The sequence below is a fragment of the Thermothielavioides terrestris genome, chromosome 5 (assembly GCF_000226115.1).
Source record: "Thermothielavioides terrestris NRRL 8126 chromosome 5, complete sequence".
Taxonomy (NCBI): domain Eukaryota; kingdom Fungi; phylum Ascomycota; class Sordariomycetes; order Sordariales; family Chaetomiaceae; genus Thermothielavioides; species Thermothielavioides terrestris.
Genome location: NC_016461.1, coordinates 743,110 through 764,238, shown reverse-complemented (window position 1 = coordinate 764,238; position 21,129 = coordinate 743,110). Strand labels below are relative to the sequence as shown.

Here is a 21,129-nt window from a genome sequence, read left to right as displayed (position 1 = left end):
GTTCTTGTATATAGAGTTTTTAGAGGCTCGTGTGTAGGGGGCTCGGGCCGATGTTATTCTGGGCGCGAGGCGGGTCCACCTCAGGCCTATGGCGGGCCCGTTATAGGACCGCTATAGATCCTGGGCGTAGCCCTATATACCTAGCCTGGGTATAGCCCAGTCCGTAATATGCTCGCGTTGTGGCTATAGTACCTGCGTTGTAGCCCCGGTGCCGCCTACAGTATACCCTACGTACGGCTAGCCTGGTTGCTCACCTGGCCGCGGCTTCCCCAGATGCCTACCTGCCTACGGCTAGCCCAGTTGCCTAGGCTCCTACGTACGGCTCCCCTAGTTCCACGGTATAGGCGCAGAGCCCACGATATAGGCGCGTAGAGAAAAGGAGGAAAAAGGAAAACAAAATAACGGGGAAAGGAAATAAGGGAAATGACGATTTAGCCGTAAGCCAATAGAAAGGGAAAGAAAAATCACTAACAGCTCTGTACCCTGTATCTGTTATTTGTTAAAGCTAAAGAAGAGGGTTGCAAGGCCAAAGAGGTGGAGAGCAATAACAATTAGTTAAGGAGGACCCCTGCTTAGTAGCTAAAAGGAGGATCGCACTAACCGCCCAGTTCTGTAGTATATATATTAGAAGACAAGGGGCACTTGAAACTCGAGGTCTATACTCAGCTTAGCTAAAACCTTAGCTTAAAAGAAAAACGAAAAATAGGAAAAAAAATAGAAAAGGAAAAGGAAAAAAAAAAAGAAGTAAAAAAAGGGGATACAAGCATATAGAAGATGTTAATAACAGATTTGAACCTCAATTTCGAGGGCGAGGGTGATGGGTCACATCACACATCACTCAATGTATGCAATCTGGGGTTAGGGTCTTTACAGGGAAGATGGACCCACTTTTATCTTGATCCATTTCGCGCCCATCGCCGACCCCAAACCAGCAGATCATCATCGCGCCGTGCCCACGCCGCATAGATATTCGAGGACTTGCGAGCTGCGACCTGCGACCTGCGACCTGCGTCTGCCTGCTGAGTGCTGAGCCTCGGAACCCAATCAAGCCAGACCATCCGCCTTTCAAATCTCGCGCCCATTGGTTCTCTCTGCCATTACACAGCTCGCCTTCAGAATGGCGCCCGACGAGATGGAAATCGACGAGGCCGTCCCGCCCCAGGCCCCGGGAAACAACAGCAGCAGCAGCAACAACGACATCAGCGCCGCGAAGCTTGCCGCCATGCAGACGCGAACCAAAGCCACCGCCGTCCGATCCATCGAGGGCTGGATCGTGATGGTGACCAACGTGCACGAGGAGACCGACGAGGAGGCCATCCACGACAAGTTCGGCGAGTTCGGCGAGATCCGCAACGTGCACCTGAACCTGGACCGCCGGACGGGCTATGTCAAGGTGGGTTGGGCCAGCAGCCGGCAGCCAGCACTCTCAAATCCCCCTCCCTATCTATTTCAACCTTTCCGTGCGCTAACCTTCCCTTCTTGCCTTACCTGTGTCGCAGGGCTACGCGCTGATCGAGTACACGACACTGGAGGAGGCGCGCGCGGCAATCGACGGCGCCAACGGCACCCAGCTGCTGGACCAGACCGTGCAGGTGGACTTTGCCTTCGTGCGGCCCCCGCCGGGCAAGGCCATCGCGCGGCCGGGCGGCGGCGGCGGCGGCGGGGGCGGGCCAGTGCGGGGGTCGAATCGCGGGGCGCGAAGCGGCCGGAGTCGAAGCCGGAGTCCGGGGGCGCCTAAGGAGGACGTCCTGTGAGATGATCGCTGGGCCGAGCAACACAATCCGCATTGCTGTTTGAGCTGAAGATCCGCCGGGAAGTGTGGATCGGGGGGTTGCAGAGGTGAACCGATCCTCTTCCAGCGAAGACTGGCCGATGTGTCTTCTTCTCGAGGGTCAAAAGACACGTCGGCATCTTGCCGTGATAGACTGATGGTGAGCCGACCCTATGCGTCACCTTATCGAGGTCTCAACTGACAACTGTTCTCTCAGGACTTAAAAGCCAAACTTGCACCATGTCCTGATTGGTGATGGATGATATTTTGCATTGGTCAATGCTAAGCCTGATCTCTGGCACCAAGTAGTCAGGAGTATACGGCACAGAAGAATCTACGCAGGGCCACTGGTTGGCACCAGTTCTCGACGGGCACACATCTCTTTGCCGCTCCTCTGAAGCTACCGTCATGCTATGTCCATCGACGTGAACCAATCAACGACCTGTGTGTAACTCCTGTTTTTATTTACCTGTACCGCACACCTCAGGCTTGGCCATCAACTACCCCTGAAACACAAAACACCGTCTGCAATAGAATGTCTCGCTTCCAGCCACTAAATCAACAAATACCAATCGATTTTCCGTGCGCTGCCCTACAATGCAACACTGGCAAGATGGCCTCCCCAGGCACCAACACAATAGCATTACAGACTAGATATGTCCCACAAACGCAGATGCTCTCCGATGATTAAACAAAAAAACGGCAGACCACACTTCCCCGCCTTCCTACCGCCCCGCCGCGCCGCCCCAAAGAAACAAGCAATGGGCCTCAAAATGCAGCAGCATCATCAAGAACAGCGAAAAACTAAAACCAGCAACGAAAACCGCACAAACCACCAACCCCCCAACTGCCTCCTTCCGTAACACAACCGAACCAAATCCGCCATGCTACTTGCTGAATAGCCCGCAGAACCGAACACAGACATAAAAAGGTGGGCTTATGAAAACCCACCCAAGCAACAACCCAAAGCTAGCGGAAACCCTATCACATCCCCAAACCGCGCCAGGCTTTTCCAACGCCTACTACTCACTCCACTTTCACCTCCATGCATAACAAGTAAGCAGCGCCCGCAAGCTGGGGAACTGGCTGGGGAACTGGGGAACTGTCCGAACAAGACGGAACGGAGAAGAGAACGGGCGGAGGGAAGGGGTGAGCATGTTTGCTGGACGGGCGGGGCACGGAAAGGAAGACGACGATGACAACGACGAGGAGGAGAGACCTTTGTCGAATGCACCCAACAGCCACTGACTGGACCAAGAGGGAAGAGGAGGAGGCGGAGGAGCATGCAGGTAGTTTGTTGTTGGCATTACAAGAGCATATATTGCGGTATAACAGTGCGACTGGATGGATCGTTGGGGTGCCGGGAGGAGGGAGATGTGAAAAAAGAGGAAAAACAAGAGCGAAAAGGGAAAAGAAGAGAACAAGGAAAACAAGGTATCACTGATTTTCGTCCAGACCGCCATCAGCTCAGCATCGCATGCTGTTCTCCGTCCTCCGCCCTCCGTTCGCCACCCGCCCCGGACGTAAAGAATGGGAGAGGAGTTAAGGGTTCTGGCGGGCCAGTCTTCCAATGCCGCTGACACGGGGACTGACCGGCCTCTTTCTGTCCTCAAGGTCTCCGTTTCCTTTCCAACGCCCGCCCACACCCCCTATCCGCGCCGCAACGCCCCGTCCGTCTGCTCCAAGCTCACTGCGCCATGACGCCGCCGCCGTTGTCGTTCCCGTAAATGTATGTAGGTACGTGCCAGCCGTGGGTAAAAGAGATGGATGTACAGCGCGGTATCGCGGCTGTGGTCACCGTTTGAGATCGATCAGATGCCCAAGGGAGCGAGCGGGACGCTCCGCGACAGCAGGCTCAACTGATCTCGCCGCCCCTGGCTTTCCCTCGCCGTCGGAAAAAGTCCATAACTCTCCTGGCTGGACCGCTGCTCCCTGAGTGGTCGCGGCCGCGCGAGTACGAGTCCGTGTCCCACGCGTCCACGAACCGCTTGTTCTTCTGCAGGACGCCACGCCCGGGCTTGGCGGCGCCGCTAGCAACCCTTCGCCCGTCATACCCGCCGTCTTGCTGCGGTGTCTGTGGGAGCTGTGGCGCCGATCCGTGAGCGGGGTGCACGCGGTCCACTGAGGCCTCTGATCCGCCACTGAGCAACGCCGGTGGCATGTGACCTTGACTGGCCGAGGGATGCCCGTACCCGTTAGACGGGTATTGCTGCCGATGCCCGTATGGGTCGGGCGATGCTCGGGGCTCATGAAGCTGTGCCCACATGCCGTCCAGCGTCGACGCCTCGACCGGCTGTTCTCGGCCGATGTCCTGCTCCACGTAGCGCCCATACTGGTCCACTGCCGGAGGTTCCTGGATGGGCAGATCTTGCTGCGAGTCGAGCTGTGGTCGGTTCTCGTCCTTGCCGATGCCGATCGATTTGAGCGAAAAGGAGCCCGGGATAAAGGAGAAGCGTCTCGCGTGCTTCTCCTGGGACTTCTGCGATCCTGAGATGCTGCCGGATGCCTTCTTGCCCAGTCCAATGGAAAACGACTTGCGCGAGCGCTTTGAATCCATCGATTGCCGACCTTCATCGGCCCCGAGGATTGAGTTGTTCATGCTAACAGGGGGGTATCTCTTGCCCTTCTCGCCCGCCGGCTGCTGCTCCGACCGTTTGCGGCTCCTACCACCAAACAGCGATCCACTCCGGCCGAAGAGCTTACTGCTGATCTCACCCATCGTGCTGGACCGCTTGTGACCCTTGACCTCGCCGCTGCTGGTGCCGCCAGGCGTCTGGTCGGCAAAGCCGGAGAGTCTGGCGAACTTGGGCGGGAGGCTCATACTGGGTCGGCCAAACTCGTTCTGGCCCTGGGAAGCCGAGGCGGGATTCCCGTAACTGCTGCCTCCCCGCGGTGGCTGCTGGATCCTCCCGTGCGCATTCGTATCGGCAACTTCGGGGGGCACCGGCTGGCTGTACGAGGGCCTCTGGCCGGCTCCCGGACCCCTGGAGCTGGTTGACTGTATGGAGCCCCCTGTTGCGGGTCGGGCCCCGGGGCTTGGCACGGCCGTCATGAACGCAGCCTCGCGCCCGCCCCGGGCGGCGGCAGCCGACGAGCCGGCGTTGCGATGAGCGCTGGGCGGCCTTCTCGAGGCAACTGGCGTCTTCCCATACGCATCACCTGTAGCTATGGGCTCTCTCGGCAGTGGCTTCTCGGTGGGCGCCGACAGCGGGGCGCTCTCGGAAACGTCGACAGCTCCCTGGCTGCCCGAGCGGGCACGCGTCCGGCTGCTGGACCCCTGCGTCCCTGAGGGCTCGCCACGCTGGGTGGCCGTACTCGGCGCAACATATTCTACCTGCACCGTACGACGCTTGTTGTCCCTCTGCTGCTTGGCGTACGCAGCGTCTGCGTCGGCGTCGATCGTGCCCTGCTTGCTGACCAGGCCGCCGATGGCGGGAGCGGCGGTTGTCTTCTTCGTCGATTCGCGTACCGATGCGCTACGTGCGAGGATGGGTATATCCTCGTCTTCGGGGGGCACAGTGGTGTTTTGAATGTCCTTAGGACTCGTTGTGCTCGACGTGATGAACTCCACCACGTGCGCATATTCGCTGAGCCAGCTATGGCGGGCGACTTCGAACAGATCTGCTCGTTTGCGCGGATTGGGGACGAGGATCCTCCGCAGCAAGTCGCGCGCATGTGGGGTGACGTATTCGGGGAAGGTGAGCGGGGTGTTGACGATGTACTTGTAGAGGAGGTTGATGTTGTCTCCTTCGGGATTCGCCGGATCGTCGTCGAACGGGAGATAGCCGGCTAGCATCGCATACTAGAGGAGAAGGAGGAATTAGCGCAGCACGAGGGCAGACACGAGGTCGGACCGCTTACCAGGATAACACCGCAGCTCCAAACATCCACCTTCCGTCCGGTGTAGAGCGAGTCACTAACTACGAGCTCGGGTGCCGCGTAGCACGGGCTGCCGCAGCTAGTTTGCATCAGATCCCCTTTTCGCGAGCCATTCGGCTTGACCTTATCCAGCCCCATGCGCTTAACAAATTCGCGGTCCGTCAGGTTCATCTCCTCTTCTTCCGTCAGCTCCTCGTTAGGGTCGAACGTGTTGGCGAAGCCAAAGTCCGTGATGATGATGTTGCGATTGCGGTCGAGCAGGAGGTTCTCCAACTTCAGGTCGCGATGCACGATCCCCTTTTTGTGCAGGTAACCCACTCCGGAAACGAGCTGGGCGAATAACCGCCTCGCAGTGTTGTCCTTCAGGTATCGGTGGTTGAGGATGTAATCGAACAGCTCGCCTCCGGAAGCGTACTCGAGCACGATGCCGTAGTGTCTCTCGGATTCCTCCATCTTGTGCAGCTTGACAATGTTGGGATGTGTCAATTGTTGGAGGATGGCCACCTCGCGCATGATCTTGGCCATTCGCGTCGGATTGTTGCCCAGTTGGTCCTTCTTGATGAGCTTGATGGCGACCTAAAATGATGGCTCGGTTAGCCGTCGACATTCGACGGGGAGACGGGCTCGAGAGAGCAGGCCTACCTGCACACCCCCTTCTTGCTTCCAGCCCAGTTTGACTTTCCCGAACTCGCCCTCGCCAATCGTGTTGCCCAAGATGTATTCACCGAACTTAGTTTGCTTCTCTCGCCGGGAGTGATCGTGCCGGCTTCTCCCGCCGCGCCGGGTCTCCTCTGCGGGATCCGCCATGGCGACTATGGGGGGCGGCGCTGCATCGTCGTCTGGCAGGCTCGAGACCTGACGTGGTTGAGCAAGAGCTGAGCGTTCCTTTTCCCGCTCGATGTCTACCTCGGGCGGCGAGATCAGCACGCTGTTCAATATTTCGCTTGCCTCCCTCGACGGGCCATCGGCCGGGTTGGAGTTAGGAGGCGGCGAGAGGAGCGGCGCCGCCGTTGTCGCGGATGTTGTTGACGGGTTCCCGCGGCCATCGCGGGCGCCGCTCGGTCCATGTTGATCCTGGGGCGGCTGGTTCGCTCGTCGGCTGCGAGAACTTTGCTCGGCCGCGTCTATTCGGCCATTCGCATCGCGACTCGAGTCGGTGTGGGTTCGGCGCGACGCGTCGGTCGTCCGCTCGGTCGTTTGAGCGCGTCGGGAACTCGACGTCCGCGGTGGGACAGCGGCAGGCATGGTTCGCCTGTGATCCGCGTTTGCGTTGTGCGGGCTGGGAGAGCCTGCAGGCAAGGCTACAGGGACGGGCACGGGAGAAGCAACGGCGGCGCGGGAGCTCATTGGAGAATTTGGATCGATGCAAGGGTCGTTGCTGGCGCTGGGTCTGCTGGAGGGACGTCGCGATGGCGATGTCGGCGATGGTCCCGAGGGCGGCTGGCTTGCATGATAGCCGGGCCCGTCCCGTGTCAGAGATGAATGGGTCGGCGGGTATTGTCGATTGAACTGCGACACGGCGGCTAGGGGCGGTGTGTGCAGGGCCGGAGCTGACGTGGGCTGGTGAGGGATCGTCTGGAGAGCACTGGACATTTTTCGTCTCGGCAGACGCGCAGCAAAACAGGCGAGCAAATTCCGCGCAGCGGGCGGGAGCGCTGGCGATGTTTACTGCGCAGGTGCGCAGGTTGACCGTGGCCCCAGAGCAGAGAGCGCGCGGGAGATGAAGCGGGGACGAGCTGCTGGGATCCACGAAAGTCGCAATCGGTCGGAAGCTGAGTGAGCGCGAAAAAGGGCTGCCACTGCCAGGTTCAAAGAGAAAAACAAATGAAATAACGGAACTGCAGTTCCCCGTTGGCGCCAGTAAACCTTAAGCGATCGGCTGGGCGAGTTGTCAATGGGCCAATTCGGTTCTCATTGTGCGTCGCGGTTGGCGCAGGAAAACCTCGCGTGCTGATTGACCGCCTCGTCGCGGTCGGGCGGCAACGGGATGCGCTGCGCTGCGATGCGATGCGATGCGGTGATGTTAGGGGGCGCGACGTGCGGGTTAAACGTGAATGTTCCCGGACCGGACCCGCGGGACCTTATCCGTCAGGTAGGTAAGTTAGTTGTTTACTTGCGCCGCAGCCGCAGAACAATGTGCCCGAAAACAACCGGGACAAGCGGACTCGGGGCACAGGGACCTGCAGGAGAAGGAGGGAGAGGCGGTTGCCCTGTTGCCCTGTTGCTCCGTGCTCCGTGCTCCGTGCGGATCCTTCTCCCGTCGCGCGGCGGTGCGGTGGAGAGAGGAGGGGGAGGGCGGTGGAAGGGAGATTTGAAGAGACGAGTCAACGGAGCCAATGGTCTCCTTTTCCCTCTTCGGCGTTGTTGTCGACAGACGTGGGACTGCTTGGGTAATGCCTGGTGAGATGGCGCGCTTCCTGCTTCCCCTCGTTACCTATTACAGGCAGGGAGGACCTACACAGCAACGTTAAGCCAGGGTGCACGTCCAAAGCTCTTTGCCCAGCTCCCTTCTGTGGCGCGTAATTACCAGTATTGTAGGAGGTAATTCGCAACTCGGCACCCAGGCGTGGGGCGACATGTGCTCGGCAGGAGTCGAAACAGCGGACTCCAGGAGATGGCGCGAATTGCAGGTACATCTGCTGCCCTCCCATCCCCACTGGTCTGACGCGCCCCGTCAAGGTCGCTTTTTCGTGCAACACCCTTGTGATCGTTCCTTGCATTGCTCTGGCAAGCCATGCCCCGTGGCAGCGGCAAGACACGCCGTCCTGCGATTGGAGCGAACTGGACCGAGGGTCAACAATGTCGGTGGCCCGTCTGCCGACCGCACCATTCGCGTCTTCGAGGTGGCATGTCTTGTTTCTTGTTTCTTATGATAAGCCATACGCAGTCGCGTATCGGGAGTCTGCTCACCGCCGAGTGGCAGGCCTGAATGGCCTGGAATATTATGGATACTACGTTACGCATGATATACGGATTAGTTAGAGCTGGTATGGCCCGGATGCTGCCATCCACCTCCTGCGTAATTCGTGTACTTCGTAACTCACAGCAACAGTGGCAGCCCAGAGCCCGACGTCGTCAGAGGGCATCTTTGAACAGGAACGTTCAATCCCAAGCGAAACTCGCAGCATCGAGACTCGGCATCGTACGCAATATGTACTCTCCCTCGGCCAGATGAGCCGACGACGGAGTGCGCCCAGCAGGGCTGTTTACGCAGATCCCGGTTGCTGTGCCAAGCATCCACCGTCCGCTCTGTCAGAGAGCACTGCATCTTGACTCCAAACAGCTAGCGGTTCCGTTTGGATTCGTGTCGTGTATTCCGTACTTCGTACTTGGCGCCAAGCGCAAGCCAAGCAGGGAACCAGGGTCTCCCGTCTGTATGCAATGCGGCAATCGACACCGATGCAGATGGACATCAAGAGCCCGTTTCTCCCACGTCAAGCTGAGCTCAAACAGTTGTGCCGACATGAACAACGTGCACACGATATCCTTCCTCCCTGGATTTGCAGGACAAAGCTTGCCAATCATAGAGCCATGATCAAGTGTAAGTACACTGTGGTTTCACTTCGGTCGCTGGCAGCGGGAGCATCAAGCGATGCAGTTGTGAAAAGTACCGCTAATTACGAAAACAGAGTGAACAGCCTGGAAAATAGGTACCTGACCACCCCGCCGCCCAAGGTCATCAATATCGTCCAATCTTTCCTCTCCCAGTTCGCCCGTAACACTATCCCCAGTTTCGCATGAAACACTTCGAAGGACAAGGTAGCACGACGGTGAAGCGGCCCAGGCTTGAACGAGACTCTACGGAATACTTCCACCCGTAATCCGTATAGTTATATTACACCTTACACAGTATGCTCAATACGAACGGCGTCGCCGAACTGAATGCATTAACATCGGAGATGAGGCGCCTATCGCAACGCAGGGATCTGCCCGCCGAGCTGCGGGACAGTGAACGCGTCTCTGGCCACACGCCTGTGTCCCAAACGGCAAACTGGACACAACTCAGGGAGCCGAAACAGGGCAACCCCATTGACAACTGGGCCGAATTGCGGTTGATCTCGGCCGGTGGGGCGCCTGCCCGAACGAGGCGGCGATGAGCCAAAGAAATTCATTCCAGAAGCACCTGTGCCACAGGCCACCACGCACCACTGGACCTCCAGGCTCCAGGTCGCTGCGCCCAAGAACCAGGCTGACTGAACGCCGCTGCGTCGTTGTGTTCTTTCCGGCTATCCGACCCCCCCTTGCAGCATGCCAAATGCAGCCGAAATGAGGAAGGGCACAAGATCGGACGGACGGGGGGGCAGCAAGATCAAGCAGACAGACGCGTCTGTCTCCCTCCTCAATATTCACATGCATTCTTCCGACATACACAAGCCGTCCAGCACGTACCCGGCCGGGTGGGCAATTAATAATCGCGGGAACTACCATTAACCTTGCATACACAGTAGTCCATCCGTAAGACGCCCCTCCCAGAGTTGTGACGTGGTGGGTGACACAGGTGATCCCGCCAAGCATTTCTCTCTCGTCTTGGAGAGACCTGAGGCGCGATGCCGCTTTCCTCGCGTGCGACAGCACGAAACGCGGGGATGAGTTGATAAAATCAACCGCTTGGAAACCCAACCCACGAAGGAGACAGAGAGAAAAGAAAAGCAAAATCGAGGGATTGGGAGCTCAATGGTTTGTGGCTGCCGCAAACACCCTGTCTCAATCCGCTGCAGGCGCGGATACCGACATGATCTAGTGGCGACCGACCAAGGGGTTAGTTGTGGGCAAACCTGTCACAAACAATCTGCTCTCTCTCTCCCTCTCTAATTCTCCTCGCTCTCCCTCTGTGTGTATCTGTCACTGTGTCTGTCTTTAAATTTTGATTTTTTTTTTATTTATTTTTGTGGCTCGGGCGCCTATCTACAGCTTGATGGTGATATCGTACATGTCCAACCCGACGGCGGCAGCAGTCAGCACCGTCATATACGCAACCAGCACAGCCATCGTCGTGACGCTGCTCACATCTAGCGTGCGCACCGTCATGTTGACCAGCCCCGTCAGGAGGTTCGCCAGCAGGAAGACGGCCAGCCCGTTGCGGTTGTACGCGCGCAGCACGCGGCTCGTCGCCGCGTCGTGGGCCTCCTTCTCCGCCTTGGCGTCTGGCGCCCTGTAGAAGGCCGGGAAGCAGAGCACGTCGACCAGGCAGAAGGCGAGCACCAGCGTGCTGTTGGAGGCCACCACCCACAGCATGTAGGGCAGGTTCGCGAGCCGCCGGGACACGGTCAGCCCCGCGCCGTACGCGTAATCGGTGCAGAAGAAGTAGAGCGCGGTCCAGACCAGCGACCACGCGGTCAAGCTGAGAAGCAGCGCGAAGCGTTTGGACCTGCCAGCAAAACCGCGGATGGTAGGGTTTCGCGGCAGGACGAGCATGCCTGTGTCCTGGCCCGCGAGGAAGATGGCGAGATAGCCCCAGAAGCTGAAGACGCCTTCTCTGTTCATCGAGAGCAGGTCGGTGCGGGGCGCAGCCAGGATGTACGCCTTGAGAGCCGTGCTCTCCAAGACGACCTGGTACAAGACCCCCAAAAGAAGAGCGAGCCCGGCATACGAGGGAACCAGTTTGAGCGCCGACTGGAAAAGCACGACAAAAGGGGGCAGGAGCCCCAGGGTGAAGAAGAAATTCCAGTGCACGCCATACTCGGTCACATGCTCGGCATAGTCCAGACCCTTGACACTGAGCAGCCTCACAAAGCCCAGCGCGAGGAGCGGCAGCGAGTGGCGCAGGGACCGCGCCAGGCGAGTTGCGAGCGGCGTGGTCGTGCCTTCGGCGCGCTCCTTGAGCACGGGCCGCGAGGCGACGATGCCGGCCGAGAAGACGAACGACCCGACGCCCATGTCCATCAGCGACGTGCCCCAGGTTTCGACCTTGGCGAAGCGGCGCGGGAACAGTCGGAAGTCGACGGCGAGGATGCATATGCAGGTGACAACCAGCATGTTGCCGCGGTAGTTGGTCAGGAAGGGCTTGGTAGACAGGACGCCGGGCGGCCCCGGCGGCGTCTTGGACTGCGCATTAGGCGGGAGCTGGGGCTTCTTTTTGCGCCCCGAGGGGAGGGCGGTGGGGACTGCGCAGACAAAGGCGGCGGCTGTAAGGAGGAGGATGTTTAGGAGCAGCGGCGCGCTCGAGTAGAGGGTCACGGAGAGCAGGAGGGCTCCGACGTTGAGGAGGAAGTCGACGACGAAGGCCAGCGCAGTGTAGGGCTTGAAGAAGGACTGGCGGGCCTGGAGGACGGACCAGAGGAGGGCGACGACCTGCGCATTTGGGCGATCAGCGACATGGCGACAGACAAAATTGGACGGCTTCGTCCGATAGCTCATACCGGTGCCACAGCGCAGACCTGAGCAATCTCTGTCACTGACCCGCCCGAGAGGTTTGAGACAAAGTCCTCCTTCAGCTGCTTGTAGGTGCGCGCCGCCGCGGCCGTCACGTTTGTGCTCGTGCCCGCGTTGGCCATCACGGGCAGCGCGGAGGAAAACGCGCGAGATCAGGGGTCAAACGAAAGACGCCGGTATCCGATCCAGTGTCAAGAAGACATCTCCCGAGAGCCTGGACTGCCAGCCCGGAGATCCAGTGGGCGATGGGAGGGGACGCCGGGATAGACCCTGGTATTGGGGTAGGTACCTGAAGTTGGCCTGGCTTCACACAGTGACCTCCGTGCCAGGTGAGAAGTGACTGGCGATGCCAGCTCGCAGCTTCCTGATCAAAAGCGCGTGGGTCGTCAAGGTGTCACCAGTTGATCGCATCCAGCCAATGGCAGGCAGTGGAAAATCCACCACCTCCAGGCTGCCAAGCCATGCAAGCTTCACCCCCGTCACATTCCACAAGCCGCAGGCGCCTCATTCCAACGCTCTCCACCCTCACCCTCGACTTCAGTTCCGTTTGTGTCGTCGAAAGAAGGCTTCATTACCTACCTATACAACACCCGGACATTTCCGCAGCCCACCCCCAACAACTGCCGTCCCGAAGACAATTGCCGTGCCCGCAGTATTGCCACAGTAGTCATCATCCTCACGATATCAACCTCGGCTCATCGGGGAAAATGGTGCCGGCGATACTGTCAGTGGCGTGCTTGTTCTTTGTGCCCAAACCGGCTTTCGCCGCTTTCGCCGGGAGGCTGCACGGCTTTAGGGCGGCCCTAGCCACACTCTGGAACGTGTAACATACCTCTTGCGTGTCGCATAGTCCACGGGGCACTGTCGTCTCTGCATATCTGTCTTTGTCTGCGCGCTGAACGCTGAGTCGGCCACAAGCTTTGTCTCGCGTCGATGCGTCTGGCTGAGTCACCTCTGACGCCTGCTCCGGAGGGGGGGGAAGGGGGCAAGGAGTTTCTTTCAGGTTTGAAGAAAGAGAAACTACAAAAGCAGCATGGCCACGCTGTCTGCACTGCCGCCCAAGTCGTCGCCGGCATGCCCCTCTCCTCAAGGTCTGGACTGCGGAGCTCTGTTGCTGGCAAGACACTACGCCGCCTCATCCTGTCATTGACACGGTGCCGCGTCGACGTCCAAACCCACCTAAACTAACTGGACGACACTTGAGAAGCGCCGGATCGCCTGCCGCGACACCAGCTTGGCCAGGATGGAGACCCAGACTCGATCGCGACCCGAGCTGCGCCCAGTTTGGACCGGCCGCGAGCTGCATCCGACCCATCCTCGGCCTTCCCCGCTCTCGGCGACGAGCCCACTCTACTCGGCCTCGTTGCACTTGCCCAGCCCCATGTACCCAGCTTCGCCCAGCTACGACCAGGCTATGAGAGCACACGAGCGAGCTTTGGTGGACCGGCTGGATCGACTGGACCAGCGCGGGAAGCGCGAGTCCCAGCCGTCGCCAACCACAGCCCGCTCGTTGTCCTCGGTATCAGAGCGGACGCTCAGCGCGCGACGTCCATCCGCCGCCAGCTTGCCCATTCCTCGTGCGCCCGAGCCATCCCCGCGTTCGCCTGGCTTCCCGCAGTACCCGAGGAGGCAGACGCTCGTGGCAGAGGCGAGGTCGATTCTCCTATCAGGGCTGCCGGACGGGCTGCCGGACGGGCTGCCGCGGACTCCAACAGACACTGCCAGCACCCTCGCCGACCGGCGCCAGTCACTGCCTCCGTCGTTCCATAGTCAGCGACGGCGGAGCCAGCAGCTCTTGCAGGAGCTGCGCGATTGGGGCCGGGTGTACTTCTGCAACGCCGACGCCCGCGTGGCCGACTGCTTCGTAGCTGCCGTCGCTCTGAGGAGACCCAGCGACAGCTCTTCGCCAGACGATGAAGCCCTCGCGGTCAAGGACGAGCTGACCACGAAGAGGAGGCACCGGGTCACCATCCGTGCGCGGGTAAGGCCGTGCGCGCTGCACCAAAAGCCTTTCCTCATCCGACGGACATTCGACATGGATGAGCTCAGAGCGACCATCCCTGAGCCCTTACGCCTGTCATCAGCACCCCGGCGGCCTTCCGCTGAGCTCCCCAGCCGCGGTACCCTCCCGACTAATCAGCGGGGTACCTCGGCGGCAACCAGCGCTGAGCAGGACCTCGATCTCGAGGCCGCCAAGTCGCCCGTCCGAAGCATCAACACATTGCCGATTCGTAAGTACTCGAACCAGCTTCCCAGATCTTGCCCGCTCGCAGCCGCTAACCAGCCCCCTCCGCAAGACCTGAAGTATGCTCGCGCCTTCTTCCCCGTGCTGGCTGCCCTGCTTTACTCCGGCCACATCCAGAAAGGCGATATCATTGATCTGCCTCTGCCTTACCCAGAGGCCTGGTTCCAGACCGTGGCGCATGTGTACACTGGCCAGGGAGAACTGACGGAGGCCATGAAGCAAAACATTCTGTATCTGGGAGGTAAAGTCTAAGGTCAGGCTTGGGGACACGAGACATCATTCTTCGTTTCTGCCGTCATGCGCCCACATGACTTTGAGGGGCGGCATGTCTGCTTTGACAACTTTGACAACTAATCAAGCCTCCTCGTGCTACGTTGTGTATGGCGGGTCTTTGTCTTGGACTTTCGCGGCAGCTCTTTGAAAAATATTCCAGTGAGCTTATGTTTGCTTTCCCTCGCCTCCGTAACTCGTGCTGACCGGGTCCTTTGCTCCGTACCTGAGTTCGCGCTGTCAACGTGCACATCGAACAGCTTACGACTGTCCAACACAATGTTTGTTTTCCCAACAATACCTGGAGCAAGTGCTTCCCCCGAAGGGCGAAAGAGCTCTCCAGAAGACTGTGCGCGGCACCTCGCCCCTCAGATTCCAAATGCAAAAAAATTGCTGACCGTGAGGTCGCGTCATCCCAACCCTAGAACTCCTTAGCGCCTCCAAGATCCATTGCCCAATGGCCAAGCTAGAATTAGCCCGAGTCAAAGCCACAGTCGACGAGCCCAGATTCCGAGCCCAGATTCAAATCGAGATCCGAGCAAACCCGCTCTTCTTTGGCTGCAGGGGCCTGGACAGCTCGCGCCATCCGACCAACCATCACGTACCCGTGTATATCATCGCCCGCATTGGCTTACTACCCTCTTCCCGGCATCTGCGAATTGTTCACCATGGGCGACCATTCACGGCGAGGTTTCGCGGAAAGCGATCCTCGGCACGGATCGGGGCGTTTGGCGTAGCATACACCCGACCTGCTAGCAGCCCAAGGATAGCCCGATGAGCGGATTAGCCGGCCGCCGGCCCGGCCTCGCCTCCTCCGCCTCATCCCCCGACATCTTCTGCCGGCCGATGGAGCCCAGCCCGGCGCCGCTGGTGTACATCAACGGCTGGCACGGCACCGGGAAGAAGACAGTGGCCGAGTGTCTGACGCTGCTCCTCGGCAGGGACAAGTCGCTGCTCATCGACGTCCGCGGCGTGGGCCGGGACAGCCCGAGCGGCAGTTCGCGTGCAGAGACGAGCCGCAGCCCGCAGTACAGCAAGCATGGGCACTATCACGACCGCAACCATAACCCGCTCCTGACCCCCGAGCACCCCCGCTACTTCTCCTTCGACCTCGACTGCGGCCCCGACCTCACCCCATCCACCTCCTCCCGCTCCGCCTTCATCTCCCCCGCGTCCACAACCACCACCAACGACCCATCCGCCTCCGCCCCCACGTCAACAGCCACCAGCCCGACAAGCTCAGCAACCACAACCCCGACAACCTCAACGCCCATCACAACCACCACCTCCTCCATCCAACCCCACCCCGCCTCTGCCTCCGCCGACACCACCGCCGCGGACATCCCCCACCACCCAAACCCTACCCTCACCCCCCTTTCCTCCCCCCCACCAGCGCCAGCACCAGCACCACCATCAGCAGCAGCACCACCACCACCACTCTCCTCCTTCTCGGAAACCACCCCGTGCAGCGCGGAGAACCTAGCCCTGCTGCTCACGCACCCGCGCAACCGCGCGCGGCTGGCCGTGCTGCCGGCGTGCGCGCCCGACACGCCGGCGGGGCGGGCGACGCTGCGCACGTTCGAGGCGGCGGCCGCGCGGGCGGGCCGGCTGTTCGCGCCGGTCGCGCTGACCTGCGCGCCGGGCGAGCACGCGCGGCGGGTTGGGTTCGTGGGTGCTTCTTCCTCTTCTTTTGCTGCTGCGTCTGCGTCTCCGGCTGCTGCTTCTCCTGCTTCTGCGTCTGCTTCTTCTTCTGCGGGTGTGGGTGTGTGCTGGGGGATGGGGATTGGGACAACAAGGATGGGAGTAGGTGGCGGGAGGGTTCGGGCTCTCTTGGGAGGGGGCGGGAGGAGGGTGGGTGTGGATGCGGGGTTGGAAACGGTGGTGGTTTCGGAGAGGAGGTGGCAGAGGAAGGAGTTGAGCGAGAGTTCTGTTGTTGCTGGGGTTGGGGGTAAGGCTGCTGGTGGTGGTGGTGGTGGTGATGATGGAGGGGAAGGGGGAGGGGAGGAATCGGGTGAGCAGGAAACGGCGAGCTTCCCGAGCCTGCCGGGAATGCAGACCGGGCCGGCGATGGGGGTCGGGATGGGCGTGGGCTGGGCCAAGGGGCAGGGCCTGGCGGCGCCGATGAATGCCGGGTTGACGGTGGACGTCACACGCGTGGCGGCGTTTGAGGCAGCGCTGCAGATTGTCGAGTATGTCAAGGGCTTGGAGGCGGAGCGGGAAGCGGAGCTGTGCAGTGCCGGCGGAAGCCCGGCCTCCACGCCGGGGAACAGCCCCGAGAGTGCGAGGGCGTGGACGTCGCTGAGACTGGGCGGTCAGCAGTGAGGCTGGGTGGCGTTCGCTTTATACCGCGGCGGTCCCCTCTCCTCCAGGCAGGCGTCGAGCGGGTGGGATGGGGGTGTGTGCCCGGCTCAGGTGACTCGGCAACAGGTGACTCGGCAACAGGCTACCCTCGCTTTGCCTTGTCTGCCGAGCCGACGGACATGACGAGGCAGCCGCCGAATAGCCCTATTGGTCTGGTCGTCACCGACCGAGGAAGCGAGACCAACCAGAGGTCTGAGCGAGCCACACCGGTCAGGAAGATACACCGTCTCTAGGATCACAGACCAGTCCGGAAAAGGGGTCTGATCCGCCGCCGTACGGATGCATCGGCACAGCATTGGCACGTGAAATTGCCTTGTCCGGGCCTGCCTTGGCCGTCTCAAGTTGCTGCACGGGAGGGACGGGCCGCCCCCTGGACGACTCGCTAGCGGGGACTGAGACGCATCGTACACGGTACTCGAGCAAGGAAGGATCACGGCGGCGCATGGCGGTTGAACATGGGGTGGTCGGCGAGGGATCTGGCGGCCGCTTGACACTTGGTCTGCAGACCTGGATTGGAGCCCTGTCCACGCCTCCTCGGCGAGTTGCCTTTACCTTGTATGGCTTGAGTGCAAACCGACGGGGTGCGGCAGAGATGGAGATCAGCTGGATCTTGGCCATGACAGTCGTGGAGGGCACATCACAGGGTGGTTATGCGGCTTGATGATCATTTGGGGCGTCTGACGTTGGGCTCTCGTGTCGGCGCATAAGTTGCGGCCTGTGGATGGACGGCTTGCTGTCCAGACTTGCTCTGGAAGGTCTTCTGCAGGAACTTGTATCCGAATAAGGCCTTCGAGAACTAGGAGGGCGAAGAAACAGCAATTATGCTTTTGAAAGCGAATAGATACAGCCGAGCCATCAGCGTGCTTCCGCTCACGACCGTCTTCGTTCTCATTCAAAGCCTTCGCCGTGCACTCCCAGTTTGCATTCTCAACAGAGGTAATTCCCTTTCTCCCTCGCCATATCAAACGCACTCCAGCTCTCAGTTATTGGATAACAGGACATGGTATTATATTCCTGTCCACCAAGCGGTTCTCCCCTCAACGACAGGAGTCTTGAGGGCCACCCACGCCGTCAACCCAACGCATTTGGCAACGCTTCCTACTACGTATGGACGTGTACCTACATGCAGCACATTACACAACAGTGGTACACTACTGATGAGAGCCAGGATACTTGAGAACTCGACACCCCGCTGATCGCCCACACGGGCCGAAGCCATGGCGCCGCTCAGCTCCATCGTTGATCAGTGATGGCGTGAGAAAGCGTCCGGCCGGTTCGAGGCTCCATCGCAATCTCGCTGCTGCGGGTTGGATGCAATACCACCCTGCACGGATAATGTGCTGCAGCTCGTAAAATCACGCCCTGGTGTCGCTGGCATTTGTCAATGATGCACACTCCGTCCATACCTACATACACAGTAGTTACATTAGGTAACGTTAGTGTACACAGTAAATGCACACGACTGATGGCGCTGCTTGCCATTTTCAGTTTCTTAAATCCGAACTTAGCACACATGGATTCCGAAAGACTCCGGACTGTAGTAGCGATCCTCGAGAACAAGACAAAGGCGTCCCGTCCGGTATTGCCTACCGGACCTCTTGATTCGCAGGGGCCGAGGTTTTGCGCCACTTAATTCAACCTCCTTTGCGTTGGAATCAAGATCAGGTAATGGCGTAATAACTGTACGGAAGTACTGTCGGGTGTAGTGTCTCCGTACATACCAAGCGAACAAGCATGCCACTTGCGCATCTTCCTCGGAGAAGCGGGCAGCGGGAAGCGCAAGAAACCGCAAAATTGCGAGAGTCCGGATTCCCAGCTTGGAGTGCCAACAGCTGCAACGCTGCAGCAAGCACAGTTTCAGTCGCAGTTCTGCGATCAACAAACCAAACCGGTTCAGTCACGCCTGCCTGTGGAAAAGGAGCCGTCTCCGTCAAGGTCGAGCGTTGCTGTGGGCTCCCGCTAACGTTGGTGACACAACGCCAGCGAGCCACCAACGCCATCGGCCAACACGCGCTAGCATCGCAATAAGCTTAGTTTGACCCCACCACCTGCGATCCCACTGCGATCGATCTCAAATGGGGTTAGTCAACGTACGCTACTGTAGGGAATACGGAGTACGGAATACTACTACGTAGTAGTAAATTAATTGCGTGCATGCTGCACCACCACGCTAGTGTACGTGGTGTATGTATTCCGTACAATCAGTACATAAGGTACATACAGTAGTGGCGTTATTCTGTGTTGACGAAACGGCTCGAAAAAGAGCCGGAAGAGGCCGGTTACCAGGAAGCGCAATCTACCGCAGATCAGGGAAGAATGTGCTGCTGCGTGGTAACACCACACCGAAGCCTGTTCTGCCATGTACTCCGGACCCTCCGTGTAATTTCCCTCACGCCCGTTCAGCCCGGGCCCGGCGCGGCTAAGTTGGCGAGGTACCCAAAATTCATCCGGCCCCGATCCGGCGCCGAGTCGGTCATTCCACCAGCAAACTTTCGTGCAGGACTGCGACGCGGTCGAGCAGTTGTTGACGTCTCACCCCGTCCTCGACAGCGCTTCCGCGGGCGCGAACGGTGTAAAACTCGCAAAGGAAACCAAGGCAGATGGTCCAACTCGCCAACGTGTGCCGAGAAGGGAATTGGGGATGTCTTGGACTGTGCCGAACTGCGTTCTTACTGTGTGAGGCCATGTAACGCTGTCCACGTAATCCAGAAGGTATGTACGGAAGTACTGTACATGTATGTACATTACATACAGCAGTTGGCTGTAACAGTAGTGCACGTCGACCTTTTCAGGACAAAAATTTGACAGCCAGCAGAGCGCCGAGAGACACGCGACGACGGCAACAGCGTGCTGACATTGGAGGCATCGCAGAAAGCTGTCACCTGCAGGACAATCTGCTCATCTTTTTACGTGAGACTGTCATTTCTCGAAAACTTGCGCTGCTCTGCGCACGCTGAGAAATACGAGGTCCTCTGCAGGCAACTACACTACACTCCTCCATCAGCGCCACGTACTGATTGGAAGTGATGAAGTTGGCTCGACACGAACATTCACACTCACACATACACACACGCACACATACACACGCCCACACATGCCCCACTAGTGTTGGGTAAGCTGCCTTGCCAATCCAACGAGCTCAGATTCTGGGCGCGCAGCAATTCGGGATTCGATTCCAACGCCAACAAAGCTGCTGCGCTGGACGCTGTTGAAGAGAGCGGAAGGTTGAATCCTGGCGGTCCCGAGCAGAAAAAATGAGGTGCAGCAGTTAATCCGTCCTGTCTTCAAGTTTCAGTGGTTTGAGTTACTTCCCCGATTCACACAGGGAGACCTCAGTTGAATCGGATTAAGTTGGCAGGCTCTGCCGCGATCTGCCCAATCGGCCATTCGTGTGCTTGTCACGCAGTTGGGGTCTGAAGAATCGATCCGACGTTATCACCAACAACGAAACGCTACGGTTTTCAGGGTCCTTCTCATTCCATAGTGAACTTCGTATTCCGTTCACTAAGTTAACCGCTTTCTCCATGGATGCCAAGCGTGTCAACCCCTCGGAGAGGGTGCACCTACCGGTTTGGCCGTAGTTACTGCGTAGTTCACTCCGGAGAAAGGAGATACCGACGCACAACACCACACCACACCACATACGAGCCATCCATCCATCGCCCGCCTCTTTTGGGTTTCTCGTGCATACGGCGACCGAGTCCAGCCCGCGCATTCACCCACCCATACCACCCACTCGCCTTCTCCGGCGCCGAGGCTGCCTGCACTACCCACAGCAAGGAGATACGGCCGACCTTGGCGGCGCGGCTGGAGCGGGAGCGCCGCAACGGCGGCAGCCCGTTGTGATGCCGTGCTTCCCCCCCTTTTTGCCAGGTGCCGACATTGCATGTCCGCAAAGCCCGAATGGAGTGCTCTGTCTTGGCTGTCTGCGTGATGCTAACTGCAGGTTCCTTGCCATTTCAGGTCTCCTTTTCTTTCGTCTTCTCCTCTCCCTCTGCCGCGCTTGCATCTCAAAATGTTGGTGATATCGATGGCCTGCCTCCGCCCTGCCACGCGTGATTCGCCCGTTGTGTAAAGGTAATCCCATTCGCCCCATCTTTCAGGCCAGCCCGTCTCGGCCGTGGCGGGAAGCCCTGCGTCAGAGGGTCGTCTCCAATGCCTAGCGAGGTGGTATCGTCTTGCATGTGGCTTCACGCTGCGCCGGCAGACGAGACGAGGGCTCTTGCGGATT

At 59.3% G+C, this 21,129-nt stretch overlaps 6 protein-coding genes across 6 annotated transcripts; 3 read left to right on the top strand and 3 right to left on the bottom strand.

The window, feature by feature from the left end:
* The first annotated feature begins 922 nt into the window (after positions 1–922).
* Positions 923–2,136, top strand: THITE_2120778 (uncharacterized protein). Its single transcript, XM_003656282.1, has 3 exons — positions 923–1,393; positions 1,500–1,931; positions 1,989–2,136. Exons 1-2 carry the CDS (start codon positions 1,118–1,120, stop codon positions 1,752–1,754), a joined length of 531 nt encoding a protein of 176 aa, XP_003656330.1. The 5' UTR covers positions 923–1,117; the 3' UTR covers positions 1,755–1,931; positions 1,989–2,136.
* Positions 2,137–3,430: 1,294 nt separating this feature from the next.
* Positions 3,431–7,617, bottom strand: THITE_2120775 (uncharacterized protein). The gene is made up of 3 exons (XM_003656281.1): positions 6,293–7,617; positions 5,633–6,226; positions 3,431–5,573 (listed from the first exon to the last, which is right to left on the bottom strand). Exons 1-3 carry the CDS (start codon positions 6,995–6,997, stop codon positions 3,627–3,629), a joined length of 3,246 nt encoding a protein of 1,081 aa, XP_003656329.1. The 5' UTR covers positions 6,998–7,617; the 3' UTR covers positions 3,431–3,626.
* Positions 7,618–10,501: 2,884 nt separating this feature from the next.
* Positions 10,502–12,457, bottom strand: THITE_2120772 (uncharacterized protein). The gene is made up of 2 exons (XM_003656280.1): positions 12,010–12,457; positions 10,502–11,941 (listed from the first exon to the last, which is right to left on the bottom strand). The coding sequence occupies exons 1-2, from the start codon at positions 12,142–12,144 to the stop codon at positions 10,556–10,558; spliced, it is 1,521 nt and encodes a 506-aa protein (XP_003656328.1). The 5' UTR covers positions 12,145–12,457; the 3' UTR covers positions 10,502–10,555.
* A 426-nt stretch (positions 12,458–12,883) lies between these two features.
* On the top strand, positions 12,884–14,707 carry THITE_2081166 (uncharacterized protein). Its single transcript, XM_003656279.1, has 2 exons — positions 12,884–14,253; positions 14,320–14,707. The coding sequence occupies exons 1-2, from the start codon at positions 13,266–13,268 to the stop codon at positions 14,517–14,519; spliced, it is 1,188 nt and encodes a 395-aa protein (XP_003656327.1). The 5' UTR covers positions 12,884–13,265; the 3' UTR covers positions 14,520–14,707.
* A 604-nt stretch (positions 14,708–15,311) lies between these two features.
* Positions 15,312–16,859, top strand: THITE_46464 (uncharacterized protein; the record flags this gene model as incomplete). The annotated part of the gene is made up of 4 exons (XM_003656278.1): positions 15,312–15,509; positions 15,576–15,751; positions 16,007–16,196; positions 16,542–16,859. 4 exons carry the CDS (start codon positions 15,312–15,314, stop codon positions 16,857–16,859), a joined length of 882 nt encoding a protein of 293 aa, XP_003656326.1.
* Positions 16,860–18,253: 1,394 nt separating this feature from the next.
* THITE_115269 (uncharacterized protein) lies at positions 18,254–19,764 on the bottom strand (the record flags this gene model as incomplete). The annotated part of the gene is made up of 7 exons (XM_003656277.1): positions 18,254–18,304; positions 18,412–18,578; positions 18,620–18,738; positions 18,993–19,022; positions 19,120–19,400; positions 19,572–19,625; positions 19,705–19,764. 7 exons carry the CDS (start codon positions 19,762–19,764, stop codon positions 18,254–18,256), a joined length of 762 nt encoding a protein of 253 aa, XP_003656325.1.
* Between the last annotated feature and the right edge of the window lie 1,365 nt (positions 19,765–21,129).

Excerpts from the sequence above, each read along its gene's own strand:
- THITE_2120778 (XM_003656282.1), top strand. The coding sequence starts at position 1,118 with ATGGCGCCCGACGAGATGGAAATCGACGAGGCCGTCCCGCCCCAGGCC. Across the intron at positions 1,394-1,499 it reads GCCGGACGGGCTATGTCAAG|GGCTACGCGCTGATCGAGTA; the intron begins GTGGGTTGGGCC and ends CCTGTGTCGCAG.
- THITE_2120775 (XM_003656281.1), bottom strand. The coding sequence starts at position 6,997 with ATGAGCTCCCGCGCCGCCGTTGCTTCTCCCGTGCCCGTCCCTGTAGCC. Across the intron at positions 6,227-6,292 it reads AGCAAGAAGGGGGTGTGCAG|GTCGCCATCAAGCTCATCAA; the intron begins GTAGGCCTGCTC and ends CCATCATTTTAG. Across the intron at positions 5,574-5,632 it reads GGAGCTGCGGTGTTATCCTG|TATGCGATGCTAGCCGGCTA; the intron begins GTAAGCGGTCCG and ends CTTCTCCTCTAG.
- THITE_2120772 (XM_003656280.1), bottom strand. The coding sequence starts at position 12,144 with ATGGCCAACGCGGGCACGAGCACAAACGTGACGGCCGCGGCGGCGCGC. Across the intron at positions 11,942-12,009 it reads AGGTCTGCGCTGTGGCACCG|GTCGTCGCCCTCCTCTGGTC; the intron begins GTATGAGCTATC and ends CCAAATGCGCAG.
- THITE_2081166 (XM_003656279.1), top strand. The coding sequence starts at position 13,266 with ATGGAGACCCAGACTCGATCGCGACCCGAGCTGCGCCCAGTTTGGACC. Across the intron at positions 14,254-14,319 it reads CATCAACACATTGCCGATTC|ACCTGAAGTATGCTCGCGCC; the intron begins GTAAGTACTCGA and ends CCCCTCCGCAAG.